The following is a 19,490-nucleotide window of genomic DNA, read 5'->3' as shown; positions in this document are numbered from 1 at the left end:
AATAAAATAAAATAAAATAAAATGGTTGTCTTTCTCAGGCAAATTCTTATAAATTGCCTTCCAGTTGAAAGACTTGTTTTCCTATTTGCCTCAAACTGACATTCTTACTTACCAGGAAATACACCCTGAATCCTGCAGTGTTTCTGTTGGCAAATATTGGGCTACCCTTGCTTGGAACCTGCCAACCAGTTTCTTAGGAAGCAAATAGAAAGTAAAACAAGCAGCTGTCAGATGAAAGAGAAGACACCCTATATCAGAGACACTTGGTGCCTAAAGTCATCCCCAGTTACTTCTGGGGAACATGAGCCTTGGTTCCAAGTCTGAGCTGTTACTCACTTGTAATTCTATAACTAATGGTACAGCTATACATATGTAGTAATGCTAATTTAAGGTAGTAGTTTTTAAAAAGTAAAACAAGCATTTAAGTAATATTTTTTCTTTACTGCAGAGAGCAGGGATTGCTATATGGCTCAGATATGAAACAGAGCAGTTAAATAGTTACAAAAGTCCTAACTTGCAAAAGCTTGGATCTTTCATGGCACCTTTAGACCTTTACTCAGAGGGTTAACTAAAAATTTTGGATGGGTCTTTCTAATATTAATTTTCCTATTCCATCCTTAATACCCTTAGTTAACATTTTTCTTTGACTTTTAGCCTTTTGATAATGAAATATACACAGAAAAGTGGATAAGCCACAAATGTACAGTGAATTATCTCAAAGCAAACACCTGTGTAACCATAAACCAGAGCAAAGAGTGGAACATCACGGATCTTCCAGAAGCTTGCCCTATACCCCCTACCCCTTCCCTAACTTCAAATACTATCATTTTCTTTCATGATTGAATTCTTCTGTTTTAGATCATTATCTTCTTAGCTCTTTAAGTAGTTCTCTTTTGAGGTGATTCATCTCTGAAAGCTTTAAGGTTTGTCTATAAACAAAGGTCATGCCTAAGTTATTGGCAACCGAGGATGTACAGGGACAGCCCTATACCTAAGTAACTATAGCAGACATAGGATTTGCTGTTCCTAATACTGCTGGTGCTTCGGGAGAGCAAGCCATTTAATGCTCGCATCTCTCATTTCCTACCAGTGTAAGGAGGGGAGAGACTGGAGGCTTCTTATGGTTCAGCGTGGTTGAAAATGTGGGCTCCAGGACTTGACTTGTGAATTCACCACTTACATGTTGTAACTTGGGCCAAGTTATTCAAACTCTCTGTACCTTAGTTTCTTTATCTATAAAATGAGAACAATAGTAGTACCTGCCTCATAGGATTGTTGTGAGGATTATATGGATTAATTCATGTAAGACATTGAAAACGGTGCTTGGCACCCGGTAGTACCTCAGTAAATGCTAATTTAGTGAGTGTGTGTTTATAGGCAGGGGGTATGGTAGGAGGATTGTATACTTTTGAGTCATGCAGACTTGGGTTTACAGTCTCATTTTATAGCTCCAGTCCAATTATTTACCTTCTGTAGTTGCCTAAATTTGCAAATATGAATTCAAAGGTGATAACTGTAAGTACCTCAGAGAGTTGCTGAGTCAAAATGGCGGTCAGTGTGTGGCAGTGCCTTGCGGAGGTCGGATTTGCTCACCTGCCCATTCTTCTCGGTTTTCCTCTGACTGACATGGCCCAAGCCTTCAACTGTGGCAGCTGTTAGCTAGGCAGTGGAGACCAACTCTTTTCTGAAAAGAAAATTCACCGAAGCCATTTTGAGAACCCCACTGTCTTTTCCCCATTGAACATTAAGACAAGCTCAGCAGAATCTCTGAGCCCAGTAACTTGTGATTGTTCTGAATTCCTTCGCTGGGAGAAGACCTGCGGCCGCCTGTGTCCGTGCAGAGCTGCACCATCTGCTCCTGGCATTACTGACTGCAGGGCAGCGCTCCCCAGTCTCTGGTGCAAATGAGTGGATTCTGCTCACCCTGCCTGTGCTTGGACCAGAGTGCCCCGAGGGAACCTGAAGGCCATTCAGGCAGCTTGGACCACAGTCCAATCTTCTGGAGCCCCCTTACTACTACACTTCCATTAGTTATCATATGAAAATGTTATGTGCAAAAGGCCTATTTGCTGCTGAATGGCTCCACTTTACCTGAATGAGTACGTGCTCTAACCCCAAATGTCAGTTAACACAATAGAAAGTTGTTCCTTGCCCAAGTTGTGCCATTTGGTGGTGATGAGGGGACATGTGGGCCTGGGTGTCAACATCCAGCTGACGAGTGTAGGTTGGAGAGGATGGAAAGACCCAAGGACACTATTTGTGTGTTGGGTCTAGAAAAGGAATAATCACTTAAACCCACACCCCATTGTCTGTAATTCAGTCATATGAACCCTCCAACATGTAAACGAAATGTGTCCTTGTCTGAGCATCTCCAGCCCAGAAACAGTCATTTAGGGGTGGGGTGCTCACATCTTCGGACACAGCCACAGAGGCTAATCCCAGCACCTTTCACTTGCTTGTGCCAACATGTCCCATGAAGACCAAGGATAACGTCATGTTCCATTATTTAAAATGTGGTTAACAGCTCTCGAGAAAAAGATTTCTCTAAAATTTATCTGCCACCCATTTCTCTGGAAGAAGAAGAGTCTGAGGTTAATGCTTTGTAAAGACTTGCTCTCGGGTCACCATTAGTGTCCACAGTCAGATTCTGAAAACCACTGGAAGCGTGGGTCTTTTTGCATCCTTTGGTTAAGTGTTACTGTTCCCTGTTTTATTTTATAGTATTTGTTTAAAATCAACTCTGTGTCCTGACCTTGGAAAGAAATCACTTTCTGGGGGAAAAAAAACGCATCCCTTCTATATTTTAACTATACACTTAATTAATATTAATATATCCATATTTAAATATAAATGAACTTCCTTGAATTCAGTCTTCTAAAGGTTTTAATAGATAATTTGGTTCTCTGTCTTTTGTTGAGTAGGGAAATAATTATCTGTTTAGGAGTAATCAACTTTTTCTGTACCTTTTCTTTTTTTTTTTTTTTTGACAGTTTTACAATTTTTTTTTCTTGACTCTGATAAAATGTGCTTAGTTGCTTATCAATGATACAGCAGCTGAATGCTGGGGGATGCAGAGAAGAGTTGTTAACATTGGTGATATATCACCAGTGTAAGGGAGGGTGGATGGGGCTTGAGTCTTTTAATGATTTTTACCTAAAATAGCAGAGGGGTAAGCAAGCTGGTTGAATCTAGTACAAACGACATCATATGTCTATGAAAACGCTTCACACTGTTGAGTACTATAAAATACCATGATGATAATAGTAAAAAAAAAAAAATTACTCACTGCTGTTTTAGTGCCATAGGTAGTGCAAAGCTCAGAGGAGAAATCCTTCCCCCCTTTGGTGGGATGTGGAAGAAAGCAATTAATATTAGCACCAGCGTTCTTAGCATTTCTGTGACGGCAAAACCCTTAATCACAAGGATATCATTAGTGCTCTGAAGCATTTAATTTTGATGCCTGACAGCATTTTAAAATGCACAAACCTTTGATAAAGAGCAAATCAGAGCTGCGGTGTTGAAATGAGAAAGAAAGAGGGAACAAAAACCACCTTAAGCCCCAAGTAATTAAATTTAAATATGCTGTTTGCATGAAGCAGAGATATGTATAAACTGTGGGGTTATTTTTCCTATCAGTGAAAGACCCCCTTGAGTAAACACTGTTTCTTTAAATTCAGATCCTGGGGAGGGGGCACCCCGCTGTGGTTAAGAAGTCCCCTTCCCTCCAAGCAGTGGGCTTTGTTGTACCACTGACTTCCCTGGCTTTCTTGACTTTCATAAAGGGCTGTTTCCACTCTTTCTCGCCTGCAGGCTGGAGAGCTTTCCTTGCATCTGCTTATTTCCTGCTGTCCTCCCTCCGCCCTCCTAATTTGAGCCAGTAGTGAAATGTAGTCGATCTGTTCGTTGGAGGCATTCCTTCCCTCACTCAGGGTCTCCCAAACTGTTTTTAATTCATTGCTCCTGATGCTGGACCCAAGCAAACAGTTTGATAGCCTGCAATGATTTGCTGAGACTCCTTCCTGCCTTTCTTGGCTCCGTATCTTTTTTTTTCCTCCTTTCCATCCTGTTTGGGTGTCGCAAGTGCCAAACTGCTGCAGTAAAATGACTTGTAGGTGTTTAATGGCGAGTCATTGAGGAAGCGAATAAAAGAAAATTGTAGCACTTGCATAGGTGGGGAGCAAGGAGAACTGCTGAGCTTTGAACCAAAGAAAGTTAAATTTACCATTTTCTTAAAAGGAGCCTCCTCTGTTTGACATCAAAGCATCTCCTGTTATTCTTCGTTGTGAAATGTACCGCTGTTACAGAGTCATGATCGAGACCCTAATCTGTGCTGTTTCTGTTTATCGGAAACACACACAGAGATAAAACCCACATGTGCCTTTTGCATGCATGTGGCCAGATCGCCCACCAAATGTAACCACAGGTACATAGCAAATGGGGATTCTATTCAGAAAGCATTCTCAGTTTCCCAGGGATATGTGGAATTTTGAATACAGAACTATTTGAAGGGGGGATCATTTGTCTTGGCTTTCCAGTAGAGAGCTCAGATCATTCAGCCTTCAAGCTTTGGTGAGTTTTTTTCTTTCGTCCTCTGTGGTGTTTGCTCCATCTTCAGAAAATGATACTCTGCTACCATTTTACTTGTTTCCAGTGTATGTGGAAAAAGATATCTTCCACGTGTTTTCATCTTGCTGTCCCAGCCTTGGCCACAAAGGGCTCTGCACTCTGTTACCCTCAACACTTCATCAGTGATGTCCTTTTGGTGGGATTTCAGGGATACACGCTTCTCCTGGCAGTTACTGACTTCTTTCCATTAACGCATCTTTGGAGATAACTCTGGTCTTATAAAACAAGAGAGCTGCTTAGGGCCCTTTCTGGATTTAGGATCATGACATGGTGGGGGGGGGGATTTCAATGCCACTATACCTTTGTGGTGAGGAGAACTATTTACGTACCCTCCAGATACAGAGGTGAAATGCTGAGAGGATTGTCAACACCTCCGTCAGCCAAAAGAGCAGCCCCTCAAAATGCTGTCTGTAACAGGTGCAGTGAAAACTAGTTTTAATGTTAATTCACATTTGAATGACATTTTACAACCTGTGTGTTTGAAAAAAAAAAGCTCAGAAGCCTCTCATATCTCTTAGAAAACAGAGACTCCATTTATAATTAGAATTGTCATTTACTTCACTCCTAATTGTCAATATCTTAGTTAACCTAAATAGCAAAACCAAACCCACAGAAGGTCATCTGAAACAGGTGCAGATAAAAAAGTTGTTTTAGGGATGACTTATTCCCGGTACTTTATATTTAGAAAACATCTCAATGTCTGCGAAGATTTTTTTGTCTATTTTAACATTTAGTTGTTTGTTTGACAAATTTATTAAGTGCTCATTATGTGCCAGACATGATCTTGAATAGTTCGGGTATTGATATGGACAAGGGAAAGCCCTACCTTTATGGACCATACCTTCTGATAGCTCACATGCTTGTATCTGGAAGGAAGGTGTTTTACAAATGGGAGAATGGAGGCAAGAAGATTGAGTGACTTGGCCAAGATGGCAACTGGTAAATTTCAAACCCAGAATTACATCCCAAATCCTTCTAACAGTTACTGATCTTGCCACCTAATTAGTAAAGTAGAAAATACTTTAAGTATATGAGTCAAATATGTTTTCATCTTTACCTCATTTCACATGTCCTAGCTGAGCCCTCCACGCTCACAGAGTTAGAGTACTAGTAATTTCTTGAAAATCCCAGTGATACTTGGGGCAGGTGCACCTGTGTTCGGCCATCTTTCACCTTTCTGCCTCCTGTTTGTCACTGTAAATCTTGACCTTACTTCACTAGCCTTACTCCAAATCCTTCCATGGTTCTTTCTGCAATTTACAATGCCCTCCTCCCTGTTCTGGCTCCTTATCTCAGCCACTATGTTTATTTAGCCAAATATTTAACTGTTTCACTATAAATATCTTTTTAGCTCTACTTTGGATTTTCAGTTCCTGGAGCAGAGGCTTACGGGGCATTTGTTGAGTGATTGAACAGGTACATCAGCGTGATTTATAAGTGAAGAGAAAAGGAAATCGAGAACATGGTTTGGATTAAAACTATTAAAGTACCCTTGAGAGTCATAGGATGTGGTCTCGGATAACAACATCTCAGGATAGGAAAATGGACATCTGTCAGTCCTTGGAAATACTGCTTCTAACATTTGAAAATTAAGGACTTAATTAAATGAAGTCACAAACCTTTCTTTAAAACTACCCTATAGTAGTTCTTGCCTTTGTGATTTTTACATCCATCAGTCATCTTTCTCAACTGTACTACTGTCGACTAGCATGGCCAGTTCTCCTTGTTGTGTGTTATGCCAAAATTCTAGCCACCGAAGAATGCCTGCTTATGTCCAGGGGCACAAAACTTTCCTTAAAGCAAATACCTCTTTTATGAAGGAAGTCTATGGGTAGGTAGGAATGTTTCCAATCTAAGATGTGTCTCTTTCTTACAGTGAGTCAACCTTCATCTTCCTCCTGGCTTCTTCTCTCACCTTTGACAGGTGTATCGCATGTGTAATAGCACAGTATAATAAGGAAGCGCCCACCCCATACTTACCCCCATCCCCACGAGAGAATCTGGGTAAGAAGAGGGTTAGCAGGAACTGCTCCCTCTTGAGTTCTAGAAAATGGGTGTCTTCTCTGTAAGACTATTAGAAAAATTTCCTCATCTGTTTTGTCTGTGTTCATTCAGAAAAGGCTGAAGGATAAGATGGGTCTTCCTTTGAGACCAAGGACTGTATTTGTTTTAGCTTTGTCTGCACTTTCCCGTCTTTGCCTTATTCCACGGGCGCTCATGAAGCATGTGCTTAGTGGATGAGTCAGTCCTGAGGAAAAGCTATGTCTCCACAGGTTTCAGAATGTATGTTAGAGAGCTGAGAGACAAGCAGGACCTTTTTCTCTGCTTGGTCTTTTTATGTTGACTAAAATTTCCGCTATGGTGAGAAGCCCTCTTTTGAACTAAGGCACTGATTTGTCATAGCTCCTTCTGAACCATATTTTAGGGACGAGAGTGTTCAATCTGTCCTTCTATTTGCCTATTATCTTGTAATTTTGTTAGCAAAGGGCAGAGCCCTGGGGTATTGGGACTCAGGAGCTAAAACATTTCTAAATTGAGAAAGGCTTGGTAGTATTTACCAAAATGTGGAAACCTAACAGAGGTGGCATCAGAGACGATTTTAGTGAAGACCCATGTGGAATGTCCTATAATACTGAATTGCCCTATGTGAAAATTCAAGAGTCTTTGCAATTCTCTCTCAGTTCTTCCAGTTACTCCAAGGCTAGAATCTTAAGTTGGTGCTCGGATTATCCTTGCTGTGTCTCTCACACTGGCTAATCTCTATTTTGGGTAAAGTAGGGAGAGGCAAGAATGTCCAGCAAACATTGATAGCATTGTTTATTCACATATTCATTTTTAGGTTTACCTGCTGTTAACGGGGTTTTATTTACATCGGTAATGGGGAGTTTTTTCATATAAATATAACTCAAGTCAATAAAGCATGTGAGTTCAAGAAGACTTCTACTGAGATCATAGCACAAGATGCAGAGGGATGTGGCAGCAATTACATGAATGGCATGAGAAGACAAGCTTGGGAACCTTCAGGGTAGGAGAATGATTGAGAAATGCCATTGCCAAATGCCTCATCTGGGGAAGCGAGCCGCAGCTGGGGACACGTGGCAGAGTGATGGCTTCCAGATGTGGACTTGCAGGCTGGGTTGGAAGCAGGGTAGGAAGGACGAGGGAAGAACCCCTATGTGGCTTATATTGTAGAGCACACATCCAGTTGCCTCTTCCCTCCAGAGTGGCTGTAAAGCTCAGTTTTTTTCCAAACTGATGTTCTTTGTACCAGAGAAGGTAAGACGCTCTCCGCAGGGGGAGGAATGGCTGCCATGTTAGACTACAGTGCAGTTGCATGTTGCAGTAGGTCTATTTCTCCATCTTAGTTGGTCATGGGTTGCTTTTGTCACTGTAGCCTGATAAAAATGCTTTTCTGAAAGACATCTGTCCAGAAAGAATTCAGACATGACAGCCACACACCGTAACACCTTGCGGGAATTAGAACTATTCTACTTGACTCTCTCATCTCACGTTCTTCCCTTTTACTGACGGCCAAGTCAGCACACACGGTTGGTTTATTTACACACTGGTGCATATGGATTTTTCCAAGTAGGGCTGCCTTAGAAAGAGTCTATCAGTTACCATGATTCTATGGTGGACACCCTGCCTGCGATGTTTTGAGCCCTTCAGTTGCATTCCTATTCCCCTCGAATGAGCACAGGGAACACTGCTGCTCCAATTTCTAAAATCAGATTCATTGCCCGTGTGCAGCAGTTTGGTGATGAGCCAACCAGGGAGAAACAAGCTTCGTTACGCAGTGCGCCCCAAAGGCAGCCAGGCAGGTCTTTCCCGAAGAATCTATTGATTATCAGGATCTGGCCCAGACCATTTCTGAGAGAAAGTCCATTTTATAACTTTATGATCCCCCCATCCCCGCTGCCACTTTCTTTCAAAAATCCTCACTTTTCTATTTCACTTCCCAATCCTGAACAGCACAGTTTAAAGAGCCCCTTCTTATGGAGTGTATGCTCAAGTGCTGTGTTAGACAACATATTTATTACCTGGAGTGAAATAGCTTTTCACAGCCAGGCAGCTTGCTTAGCCTTCTTGCTGTCTCTGTATTTAAGAGTCACTCCTTACATTTTGCTGGATGATAGTTCGGTGTCAACCAGTAAGGAAAGAGAGAGAGAAAACGTGTGCGTGTGTGCGTGTGTGTGTGTGGTGGGGGAGGGAAGCCTTAATGCAGCTAATGAGCACATTTCCGTTTTTCATTTTCTTCAGATGTTCAGTGGCTTCCATATGTCTACATGCAGTTCTGTTCACCCAGTTTGGTATTGCTAACCTTGGGGTTGCCTTTGATGGAGGACATGTGTATCCACTGTATCTTTCACTTGTGTGTATGCCTGAGATTCAATCTGGAATAGCTTTGGGGGGAAAAGAGTGGGAGAGAGAAGTAGGGCAGGGGGTGTGCGCACACACGCGTGCGCACATGCCATCTTGAAGTGTCCCTGACGGAGATGCCAGGCTGTCAAATAGCCACGTCCGAGAGGTGCTCCCTGCTGGATTCACTTCAGCTGGAGGATTCCCTGTGTGACTGTGGTGTGTCTGGTTGCTTTCTTTTCCATCAATACACCTGTCAGACATAGTCAAGCATGTTTGAAGTTAGTCCCAGCCCGTTTTCAATGACAATTTATTTTACTTTTCTCTTTTTTCCTCTGAGTTAGGGTTTGGCAGTGGTGTGTGTGTTGGGAAAGAAAAGGAGGATGGCCTGACACCGTGCTGTTGTTCCTCAGTGGCCATTTTGTGATGTTTTCACGTATGTCCACAATTTGGTAACAAACGGGAATATACATTCAATTGAGGCAGGCCCCCTAATCTCCAGTTCTGCAGACCAGCTCTGTTAGGTAAGATTACGGGTTTCATGAACGCTCGTCTCCTCCCCGGAGATGGCACATTTGTGTCCTTGTCAGTCCCAGCAGAGCTTACAACAGCTGGAGACGGGACCGTCACAGTGAAGAAGAGGGCAGCCTGGTTTTATAAATCTCAGGACCCCTGAGAACACAGCCACTAGAGGACTGCTTTTGCGTCTTTCTTAGTGGAAAGAAGAAAGTTTGCTACTCCACAGGCAAAAGCAATATTTCAGCCTTTGTAAAAATAGCTGCAAGACGTCACCCGTGTCCAGAGAGAGCATCATTGTTCTATTCGTGTTCTTCGGTATTTGCATCACTGTGTCAAACCGGAAACTTAGCTCCAATTAAGCAGTACTTTTATTTATATTAGAAAGGATAGAAATTGTGTGCATTTCCTACAGTCCCCCGGGAAGAGTCGCAAATTCTCCTGCTTGTATAAAATTAAAGACCAGTAAGATGACCACTTGTAAACTTCGAAGGTAGGAGGAGACGCAGTGTTACTGAACATAAAAGGCGGTCTTCCAGTGGATTTCAAGGCTTGCAAAAAAAATAAAGAAGACGGTAGCATTTTCTATAGATTTTGTGAGGAATGGCTGTGGGTGCTGTGGAGGTGATGCTGTAGGCTTTTTCCTCGGAGATTATCTTTCTAAGACAAACCTTATACCAACATATTGGAGAGAACCATAAAAACGCTATGCTTGTGTGCTGGGGAAGACTGACATGGAAATCTGGGCAAGACAAGACAATCCTTCACATTTTTCTTAAGTAAAATGAAATTATCGATTGGTACCACCAGTGTTTTTTCCCCTTTTGTTTTTTTGTTGTTTGTTTTTCCCAATAGCACCATCATCCATTGCTTTGGTCCAGGCAAAAGAAGTTACAAGATACAGTGTTGCTCTGGCTTGGCTGGAACCAGATAGGCCAAATGGAGTGATCTTGGAGTATGAAGTCAAGTATTATGAGAAGGTATTGCTTGAATGAGCAAGCTTCCTTCCTCCTTTCTTTTCCTTCCTCCCTGCCCCCGCCCCGTCCTCTCTTCCATCCTTCTTTCTCTCCGTCCATCCCTTCTTTTTCTCTTTAGTTTTTAGCCAGTTATAAATCGAGAATACCAGCGAAAATCAAAACCAAATGTATTTTGTTCCCCAATCGAATCCAATTATGGATTTTATGTATTAAGTTGGTTATCTTGAAAAATAGGAAAAATGCACTGTATTCTAATATAACCATTTTTTCTTTCTAGTAATGGAAATCAAGATAACTAAGAGGTTCTTACATATAAGCCTTCTATCAGTGAGAGTGACTCATAAAAGTTGAAATAATGATCTGTTTAAGTAGATCACTGCTATTCAGAATCAAGGTGTGGGTTTTGATGACTTTTAATAGAAAATCAGGGAAGGAAAATTACATTTTTCAGCCTCTTAAAGTTATAGAAAGACATTATTTTTACAAATAACTTGTCTCTCTTAAAGGACAGAATTCTGAAGAGAGCTATTTGCATTCAAGATTGTCTAGAAAATGAACAATTGACTTCTCTTTCTTTTTAAAGATAATCACTTATTGGCTTCCTTATTAAAAGCAGAAAGGGGACAGGATTTATTTTTCACTGAAACCAGATTACAACATTTTTGACATTTTCTAGACAGAAAATAGAAAAAGATGAGAGACCTTCTTATGGTTATTTCTGTTAAATTGCTGGCTGTGGAGTGGGAAAAGCCACCAACCGTCCTCTGATTTTGTTTCAAAAAAGATCATAAGTAAAGATCTGCATATGGTCGGTATCAACAGGGATCACACCCAAACTCCACTTGGCCTTCAGGGTCCGAGATGTTACCGTGGTACTTCCAACATGGAAGAGAATAGGAGGTTTCGAGTTTATCCAACTCTAGTAACTTTCAACTTCTGAGTACACTGGCTTGGTTCATTTAACTATGTGCCTAGAGTAAGTGGGGGATTCTCTTTTGCCACCTTGCCTGTTTTTATCGTCCCATGATGCAGGATCAGAATGAGCGGAGTTACCGGATCGTCCGGACCGCTGCCAGGAACACGGACATCAAAGGCCTGAATCCTCTGACTTCCTATGTGTTCCATGTCCGAGCCAGGACAGCAGCTGGCTATGGAGACTTCAGTGAGCCCCTGGAGGTCACAACCAACACAGGTACCAACTTCCGAGGCCCTTTTTTCGGTCCAGGTGAAATCGTATCACACTGAAATCCAAGGAGCTGTACCTAATTTCTGGTCAGGCGAACATTCTGTTGGCGGTGAACACGGCTTGAAATGACGAAGTCTGTAACTTAGAATAGCTCATGCTCTTTGGAGAAGATCATTTTTCATATTATCGAACCAGTCTTTTCATGTGATTAGAAAATGTTTTCTTCTTTTTCTTATTTTGAGTCTTCTGTTGGTAGTGGAAAAACGGGATTGAGAAGTAGGTAAATTGAGGGTTGCATAGCTATCTTAAAGAAGGTAGGAAGTTTTCTCCCTGGGAAGAGTAAAGAAGGGACCAAATTTATTTTCTTTTATTTATTTCTAGGAATCTGTTCAAGTCAAGTCAGATCAGTTTTTTTTTAAATGACTCCTCGGACAAACATATCAACTCTCGACCTTGTGAGTTGGACTGATTGATTGACTTGAAAATGTTAACAAAGGACATGCCCATTGAATAAGCGGGTTACATAAGATGACTCCACCTATATAATTAACAAAGCTCACCCGATAAGGAGATAGTGGAGAAGAATCTTCGACATCAATTTTAGAAAGTAATTTTCTTCATGAATTACTAAATAAAGTAAGAATAAAAAGCAGAAAAGAAAGTACTCTAGGATTGAATCTGATGGGGTTTGACATTTTGGGGGGATATTCCAGGAAGGCTTCAAGGAGGAAGGAGCTTCTGATGCAGTCAATAATGAGCAGGTTTTTGGCAGATCTGGGGTGGGGCATGGGTAGGTATTCAAAACTGCTTGTCTTTTTTGAAATTAAGTGTCTTTCTCACTAAGGAGTACATCAGATCATTAAGTAAGTGCTAGGGCTAAAACTAGAAATGAAAAGAAGAAAAAGCAATGAGCGGTAAGGTTTACCAGAGGCTTTAGTAAGAGTCGTCTGGTTGAAGTTCTTCATACAAACATATAAAAGAAATTTCTAAATCTCATTAAGGCTGTCTTAGAAATGCTGTCACATAAATACTTACCAAAGGCCAAAAGAGGCCGTGAGCCTTCTCGGTGGCTCCAGAACGTTGACATTTGTGACCCAGTCAGAAGTTCTAGCTTTAGGACTTCCCAGAGGTGATCCTTGTGAAACTGTCTTTGCCAGTGCCTTCCCGGATCATTGGAGATGGGGCCAACTCCACCGTCCTTCTGGTCTCCGTCTCAGGCAGTGTGGTGCTGGTGGTCATTCTCATCGCAGCTTTTGTCATCAGCAGGAGGTAAGCACTTAAAAGCCACTCACTGCCCACCACCCCCCATCCCAGTTTTTATGAGGGAGCTTTTTTTGTCTTCTCCCCAAAAAGCTTAGGCTTTTGATTAGCATCATAAACAGGGTATGTGCATTGCCAGCTCCCTCCTCTTGGCTTTGATCTCCCCACACCCCTCCTGGAGCTGCTGGCTGGGCCCTGGTGGCAGCCCTCACAGCTGAGAGTCCTGGAAAGACCCAGCTATTTCCTGGAAACCCAGCTGAAAAGCAAGCCAGGGAGAGATGTCTACATTCTCTAAGCTGTAAGGTGCTACATTTATACCTCTCTTAAGCTCGGACTTACTGCCAGAGGCAAAAAAGAAGCCACATAAAACTTGGGTCCAAAATGTAAGCTCTGCCATTTGTCAGCTACATTACTTAAACTCTTGAGTCTTTTTTTCACCCTTTTATAAAATAGGGTTAGAGGATTGCAGAAGACCTGCCTCTAAGAGTCACTGACAGGAGAAGTTTGATAGGTGAAGTAACGAATCCAACACAACAGCAGGTGGCTCAGCTTGAGTTTGGTGATGATAATCGTAACCAAAGCCAATAATCAGGCGCTGTGCTCAGTCATCTTTCAGGAGAGGCCATCGCCATTTCTAGGGAGTTTCCATTGAGCACTCTGTGGGCATGACATTGTTCTTGGAAATGAATCTAAAACAGCAGAGTACTTAATTCTGTGAAAGTCTACAGTCTACCCTGATACTTGAGAACCAATCTAGGAAAGAAAGAGAGAAATAAAAATGGCTTGGCAGCCTACTTTTTTGAACCAGTGTTCCTTATTGTTACTGCCCCCATCTGCTTCTTAACACTACTCAGAGGCTCCAGAGGAATGGGGTGGAGGAGGGACAACCACTCGTGTCCCATGTGTGCCCAGATCGAGGCTTCTCCAGCCTTCACTCCCCTGTGCCATAACTATATCACAAGGTGGGGCTTTTGGCAAAAGAAGGGCAGAACCTGGGGACATCAAAATGATCCTCTTCGGTATAAACCTTTTCCCGTTACAGAAGAGGAACTTGATACTCAGGAAGACGTAGTCCTTGTCTCGGGTCATTAGTTGGCCTTCGTGGGAGAGCTACTACTGGGCACCCAGGAGCATGCTCAGCTCCCTGGCCAGCGTCTGCTGTGTCCTCTCTCTCTGCCCCTCCTGTTGGTGATTTCATTGGTGTCACTACAATGCCTCTGGCTCTTGCCCCTGGCCTGAGCAAGCCATCATGCTCTTTGCTCACTTTGTGGTACATTATAATTAGGGTGACGACTGTATATCCTTATTTGCCGGGATGGTCTCAGTTGTCACATGTATCTGTTAATATCATGCCTCCCCACTCCCGTGCTCCAAAATGTGCTGGTATTATAGAAATCCATCTCGGTCACTCTAATGCAGTATGCAGTAAGAGCTCATTGTGTGCAGACCCCACCTACATTGGTCATTGTGTGCGTTCTTTTTGGTGCGAAGTCTATCACTGTGTGTGATGAGAGCAGTGAGTTCCATCCTGAAGAAGCAAAGTCCACCGCGAACACTTCTCCCTGTCACTGGACTGCACCCGTAGAGCATACATAGACATGCCTACTGCACCCTGTGTATTATTAGAGCTCCGTCTTAGGAAACTCTAATTTGGCTTAAACAGAATTTGAATTTCAAGTATTCTTTCCTTTTCTGGCATTTGATTTTGGAAGTCAATCAGGATGGACCTCCTTCTTGTCCATTGCCTTGTGGTTCTGCGTACGTACACATGCTGGGCACATGAACACAGGGGAACGGGATGCAATAATACATATCCATCCGATAGTGGGGGGCAGGAGTGGGATGGGAGACTTTGTAGAAATTACTTGGGCTTTTGTTTTCATTATTAATGTATTTCTGCATCTGAAAATTTTATAGTATATATCAATAAAATTTTATCACAAAAGATGTTTAAAAGTCTAAAACTAGAGAAAAATTCTTAATTACCTCCACGTTGAAATGATCTTTGGCTAAAGTTCAGCACCATGTGATGCTTGGAACCATTTGAGGGAACACCCCTTTGCGGAAAGTGGGTCTCATGTTGTATCTCAACCTTCTTTTTGATGTTGAAGGGAAGCTCTGTCTACTTGTCCAGCTTTTCTTTAGAGTTACTTTTTCTTCCCCCAAGTTATTTTAAATATACCAGTGAAACCAGAATAATTAGGAATAAGTCACCTCATTTTAAGTTTCTTTTGGACGTTCCGCCTTGACGAAAAGAAAGCAAAAGCACAAGAAAATGTAATGCAGGAAGACGAGCTTATTAAAAGCTTGTAGCTGTAAGAAATAGGATCGCACACTTGATGACTTAATTTTTTCTTTCTGCTTTTATTGATCACTTTATTCTTTAAGGCAGAATTGATAGGAGAATGCATCGGATTTCCAATTATGAGTCCCCACCTTAGAGAATTGAGCCTGTCGAGTTACCTAGCGATGATTCTTGTCCCTTCTCCCCCATTAAAAAAAAAAAAATGTCACTTCCCAAGGCTGATAAACACTGCTTGGTGATTGGTCCTCCATGGATCACTTTTTAGAAAATGAAATGTCAACCCCTTGCCCTCCTATTGATTCTTCTTTAGTGTCGGCCATAAAGCTGTCATGGGAAAGGCTGCCTGGAGCCAGGTAGCTGACAGGCTTCGCGGAGGCTGCTGCACACTCAGCTGATTTTTCCCTGCACGCAGGCTGTGTGCTCTGTCGCATTGGACTACAGATGTTTCAATGCGACAAGAACAGGTGAAGAGAGAGGAGACAGTAGTGCGGACAAAAGTCTAGTCCCCAGTGGTAAACGGCACCCCCCGAATAATCTTGCCAGCCCTCTGGGAAGGCAGCAAATGGAACAGCCTGGCCCGGAAAATGATAGGGCTGCTTCTCGCCCTGTAGAGCCACAGAATGTTGGTGGCAGAGTCAGTGCTAGAGACAGAGGGATGCCTTATAAGGTGATTCCCTCCAGCCGAGTCCCACCAGGTGATGGCATGTGAGATTGCTTTCAGAAGTAGAGGACAGGGACCCACACAGAAAAGTTTCAACCCTCCTGATTACCTCAAAGAAAAATCTGTCTGGTGCTAACTTGTCATTTAGGAAAGAGGAAACAGCCTCAGGCTCACAGCTGGTATCTTGCTAGATTTTTCTTTTTTTTTGAGAGTAATTGTTTCATTTATTTCATTATTTCTTCTTTATACTGGGAAGCCTGAGCTTTAGGCAAGCCAGGGTAATCTCCATTTTTTTCAATGAGATCGCTTTTTCCTTTTGGCCAACTTGGATGTATTTTAAACATTTAGGGATCTAAGTAAAAGAATCAAACTCCCACATTTATCAATTTTATTTATGTATTTAAAATGATTTACAAGCTAAGTTGACTTAAGACCCATTGTATGTTTTTACCGCCCACATTGTGTTAAGCAAATTCACTTACTATTTTTTTAATTAATTTTTTTTTTTTGAGAGAGAGAGAACGAGCGGGGGGAGGGGCAGAGGGAGAAGCAGGCTCTCCCTCTGAGCAGGGAGCTCGATGCGGGACTCGATCCCAGGACCCTGGGATCATGACCTGAGCTGAAGGCAGATGCTTAACCGAATGAGGCACCCAGGCGCCCCAACAAATTCACTTACTTTTTTTTTTACAAGCATCTACGATCAGTGTGCTCTTTATCCCTTGATGTGTAATTCAAGCATTATGTCAGCTTTCCGAGCACCCAGTTGTACCGCTGTGGGGTGGTTCAGGTGTTGCGTGCCTTGTACTTAGGTTCAGGTGTTGCGTGCCTTGTACTTAGGCGTTGCTGTCCCTAGAAAGTTTATCCCAAACCAGTCTGTACATTCCCTCAGTAGCATGGGGCACCATGTGCCCATACTCCTGTATCTGTTTGTGGTCTCCACCGTGTAACCACTTCACTGCTTTCTAAAGTGATTTTTGAAAGGAGTGTTAACAATGACGTCATAAAATGCAATGATAAGATCACAACCTCCAGGACTAATGATCGAATGTGTTACATTTCCCTGGTCCCCTGCCCCTTTATAAATGATTTCATCAGGTTGTCCCAAATACTATGGAAGCCAGTGTGTCTTCCTCAAATACTATTTTATTGTGCAAAAGAAACTTTTGAAAGGACTAGAATATAAGACGAGTCTCTCATTCTAAAGCACAGTTTGGTGATGAGAGGCAAGTATTGCCTGATAACCAGGCATAGAGGATCGCTACTGGGTTTTTGTTATGTGCATTTATGTTGGGGTATATTGTACCCGTTTTACTAAAATTAGAGAAAAAGAAGTGAATTGATTTTAAGGAAAAAAATGAGGTGGTTGTGGTAGAAAGTTGTGAAGAAGTATACAAACGACCCGGGTACACGAAACTGCCTCATTCTAACACTGGCACCTTCTATACTGGAAACCTTCTATACTGGAGAGCAGGTTAAACAATGACTAAACCAAGGTCACACAGCTAGTTAGTTGCCTGATTGGGACAGGGTCCATCTTCCCTGACTTCCAGTACTGGCACAGATGATTCTCATGTCTTCTGTACTGAAAAAAACGGACCTCCGTCAAAAGCCCACACTGACCATCCTAGCTGACCAAAATTTCAGGGGTCTCGTCGGTGCTGTTGGCAGCCTGTGTGATCTGTGAGTTACCGTGCCGGGCTACTGCACACTGTGATGTCGGACTTCGTGCGTTGGTTTTGTCTTCATCTGAAGCCTAAGCTTTTCCACTTCGGAGCTGACTGTTCACGTAGTGCAAAAACAGTTACCATTCAGGCTGGATCCATCTTCGCTGGTGTCCTAATTGGAATATTATGATCACATAAGAATGAATACACTCAAATGTTGGCCTAAATTGGCTCTGATGAAGTCATGTAAATTCATACAATTAGGGGGCAGATGGTACTGCAGGAACATTTCTAAACAACTTGCATGCAATTGTATGGTTCGATTCCACCCATTTCAAAATGTTGCTGGTGTAGAGCATTTAGACATCATTTGGTGCGAGAACAATGACAGCTTAAGGAAGGGGAAAAGAAGGATGGCTTCTATGAATCTTCATGGTTGATGCCATTAAACGCTGGAGAGGGTCCTCCTGGAGCCGTGCTAGTTATTACATTGCTTTATCTTCTTTAATCTGCACTTTAGCCAAATAAATTACTTACCTTTTACTAATTAGGTTTGGAACAGTGAACCACATCAATCAAATCCATCCACTTGATCAAGGGAAGTTAGTATTTTAATAAAAGCGGGGTTTGTGCTGGGCCCCTGCCATGCTCCCCCTCCAGTGTTTTGTTTGTTTTTTTTGAATAGTCAAGGTGCTAGAAGGACACATTGGTTGGGAGGGCAGCTCTCTGGGCTCACGCTGTTCCTCCACAATGCTTCCTAATACCCGGATTCCGTCCCCCTTTGACCAGGCCTGGGGAGGGCTCAGCTCCCACTCGCTTCACCTGCAGGCGCAGCTCTTCCCTCTCAGTCCTGCAGATGGAAAGTCCCTGGAGCATTCACTAACGAACCACTCCCCTCCCATCCTGTTTTTAATCAGTTTGCCCGAGTCCCAGTAATTAGAAAATCTCCCACAAAGGTTTCTCTGCCATTCAGGTGATGCGCCCGTGGAGGTCAATTTAGAGTTAGCGCTTCTGCAGGCTGTGGGGCTGCCTCCAGCCTGGCTGGCCAGCCTCAATGGGCTTTCTTTCTTGGGACAATAACGGACACATTGTCCTCCCCTGAGCCAAGGAGAAAGGGTCATCAGGTGACAAAGGTAGAGCCGGACTTCGGCATTTTCATTTCCAATGTCTTCTGAAAAAGCTAATAGGCTACCATTAGCATTTGAACAGTGATTCCTTGTGTTTCTCTTCCAGCATTTTCTGTACTCCTGGAGGGTCCTCTCCCCCATGTGATACTGCAAGTCAAGACGTTTCTTTAAAAATACACCTTCACCTCCTGTTTAATTCTTCCTCCTGCGTTTAGAAGTCTGAGGAGGGGCTGGGCGTGTCAGCCTTATAATTAATGATCCCTGCCATTTTGCATTTCCTGTGGCTTCGCACATAGTTAATGGATGTGCTTGATGTGAAGCAGATAACTGCCCTCCTGGGCCGAGGGAGACCCTTGTTTCTACTGGGTTTTTGACGAACTCACTGGCATTTTCAAGTTGGTACCAAAGCTCTCCTGCTCAATGCATTGTTTCACTTCTCCAAAGGAAAGACGTTCAAAATCAGTATTGGAGATCTAAAGTGGTTCAAGAGATATACTTGTAATTTTAGATAATGCTTTTAGGAGCTCTGATAAGATACAATCGCTCGGGCTGGCAGGACCCTATCACACCCCTGGGACCCAGCCATGCGTTTCCCTGACATAAAATCTTGTTTTCATAGTTCCTGACCTTACATTCTTGTATTTCCTTTAAAAGGAGAAGGGGGCAGGGAGGGGTGGAGGGGACTACATCTTTCATGCAAATGTTTGGTTTCAGGACATTTCAACGTGTTTGGTTTCTTTGATGGAGCAGTGGATTCTGAAAGCAGTGGCATCTAGTTTAAGTGGATTTACTAACATAAAATGTAGTAT

At 42.6% G+C, this 19,490-nt stretch overlaps 1 protein-coding gene across 2 annotated transcripts in view; it reads left to right on the top strand.

Annotated features, from left to right (window-relative positions):
* EPHA4 (EPH receptor A4) overlaps positions 1-19,490 on the top strand; it is a 155,899-nt gene that overhangs the window by 110,352 nt on the left and 26,057 nt on the right. For both annotated transcript variants that reach the window (XM_002925177.4, XM_019805889.2), the window contains 3 exons: positions 10,357-10,481; positions 11,511-11,670; positions 12,822-12,933. In XM_002925177.4, the coding sequence (XP_002925223.1) occupies positions 10,357-10,481; positions 11,511-11,670; positions 12,822-12,933 (397 nt within the window). The remainder of the gene's footprint in view (positions 1-10,356; positions 10,482-11,510; positions 11,671-12,821; positions 12,934-19,490) is intronic.

Source organism: Ailuropoda melanoleuca, chromosome 2 (assembly GCF_002007445.2).
Source record: "Ailuropoda melanoleuca isolate Jingjing chromosome 2, ASM200744v2, whole genome shotgun sequence".
Lineage (NCBI taxonomy): Eukaryota > Metazoa > Chordata > Mammalia > Carnivora > Ursidae > Ailuropoda > Ailuropoda melanoleuca.
This window is presented reverse-complemented; position numbering and strand designations above follow the sequence as displayed.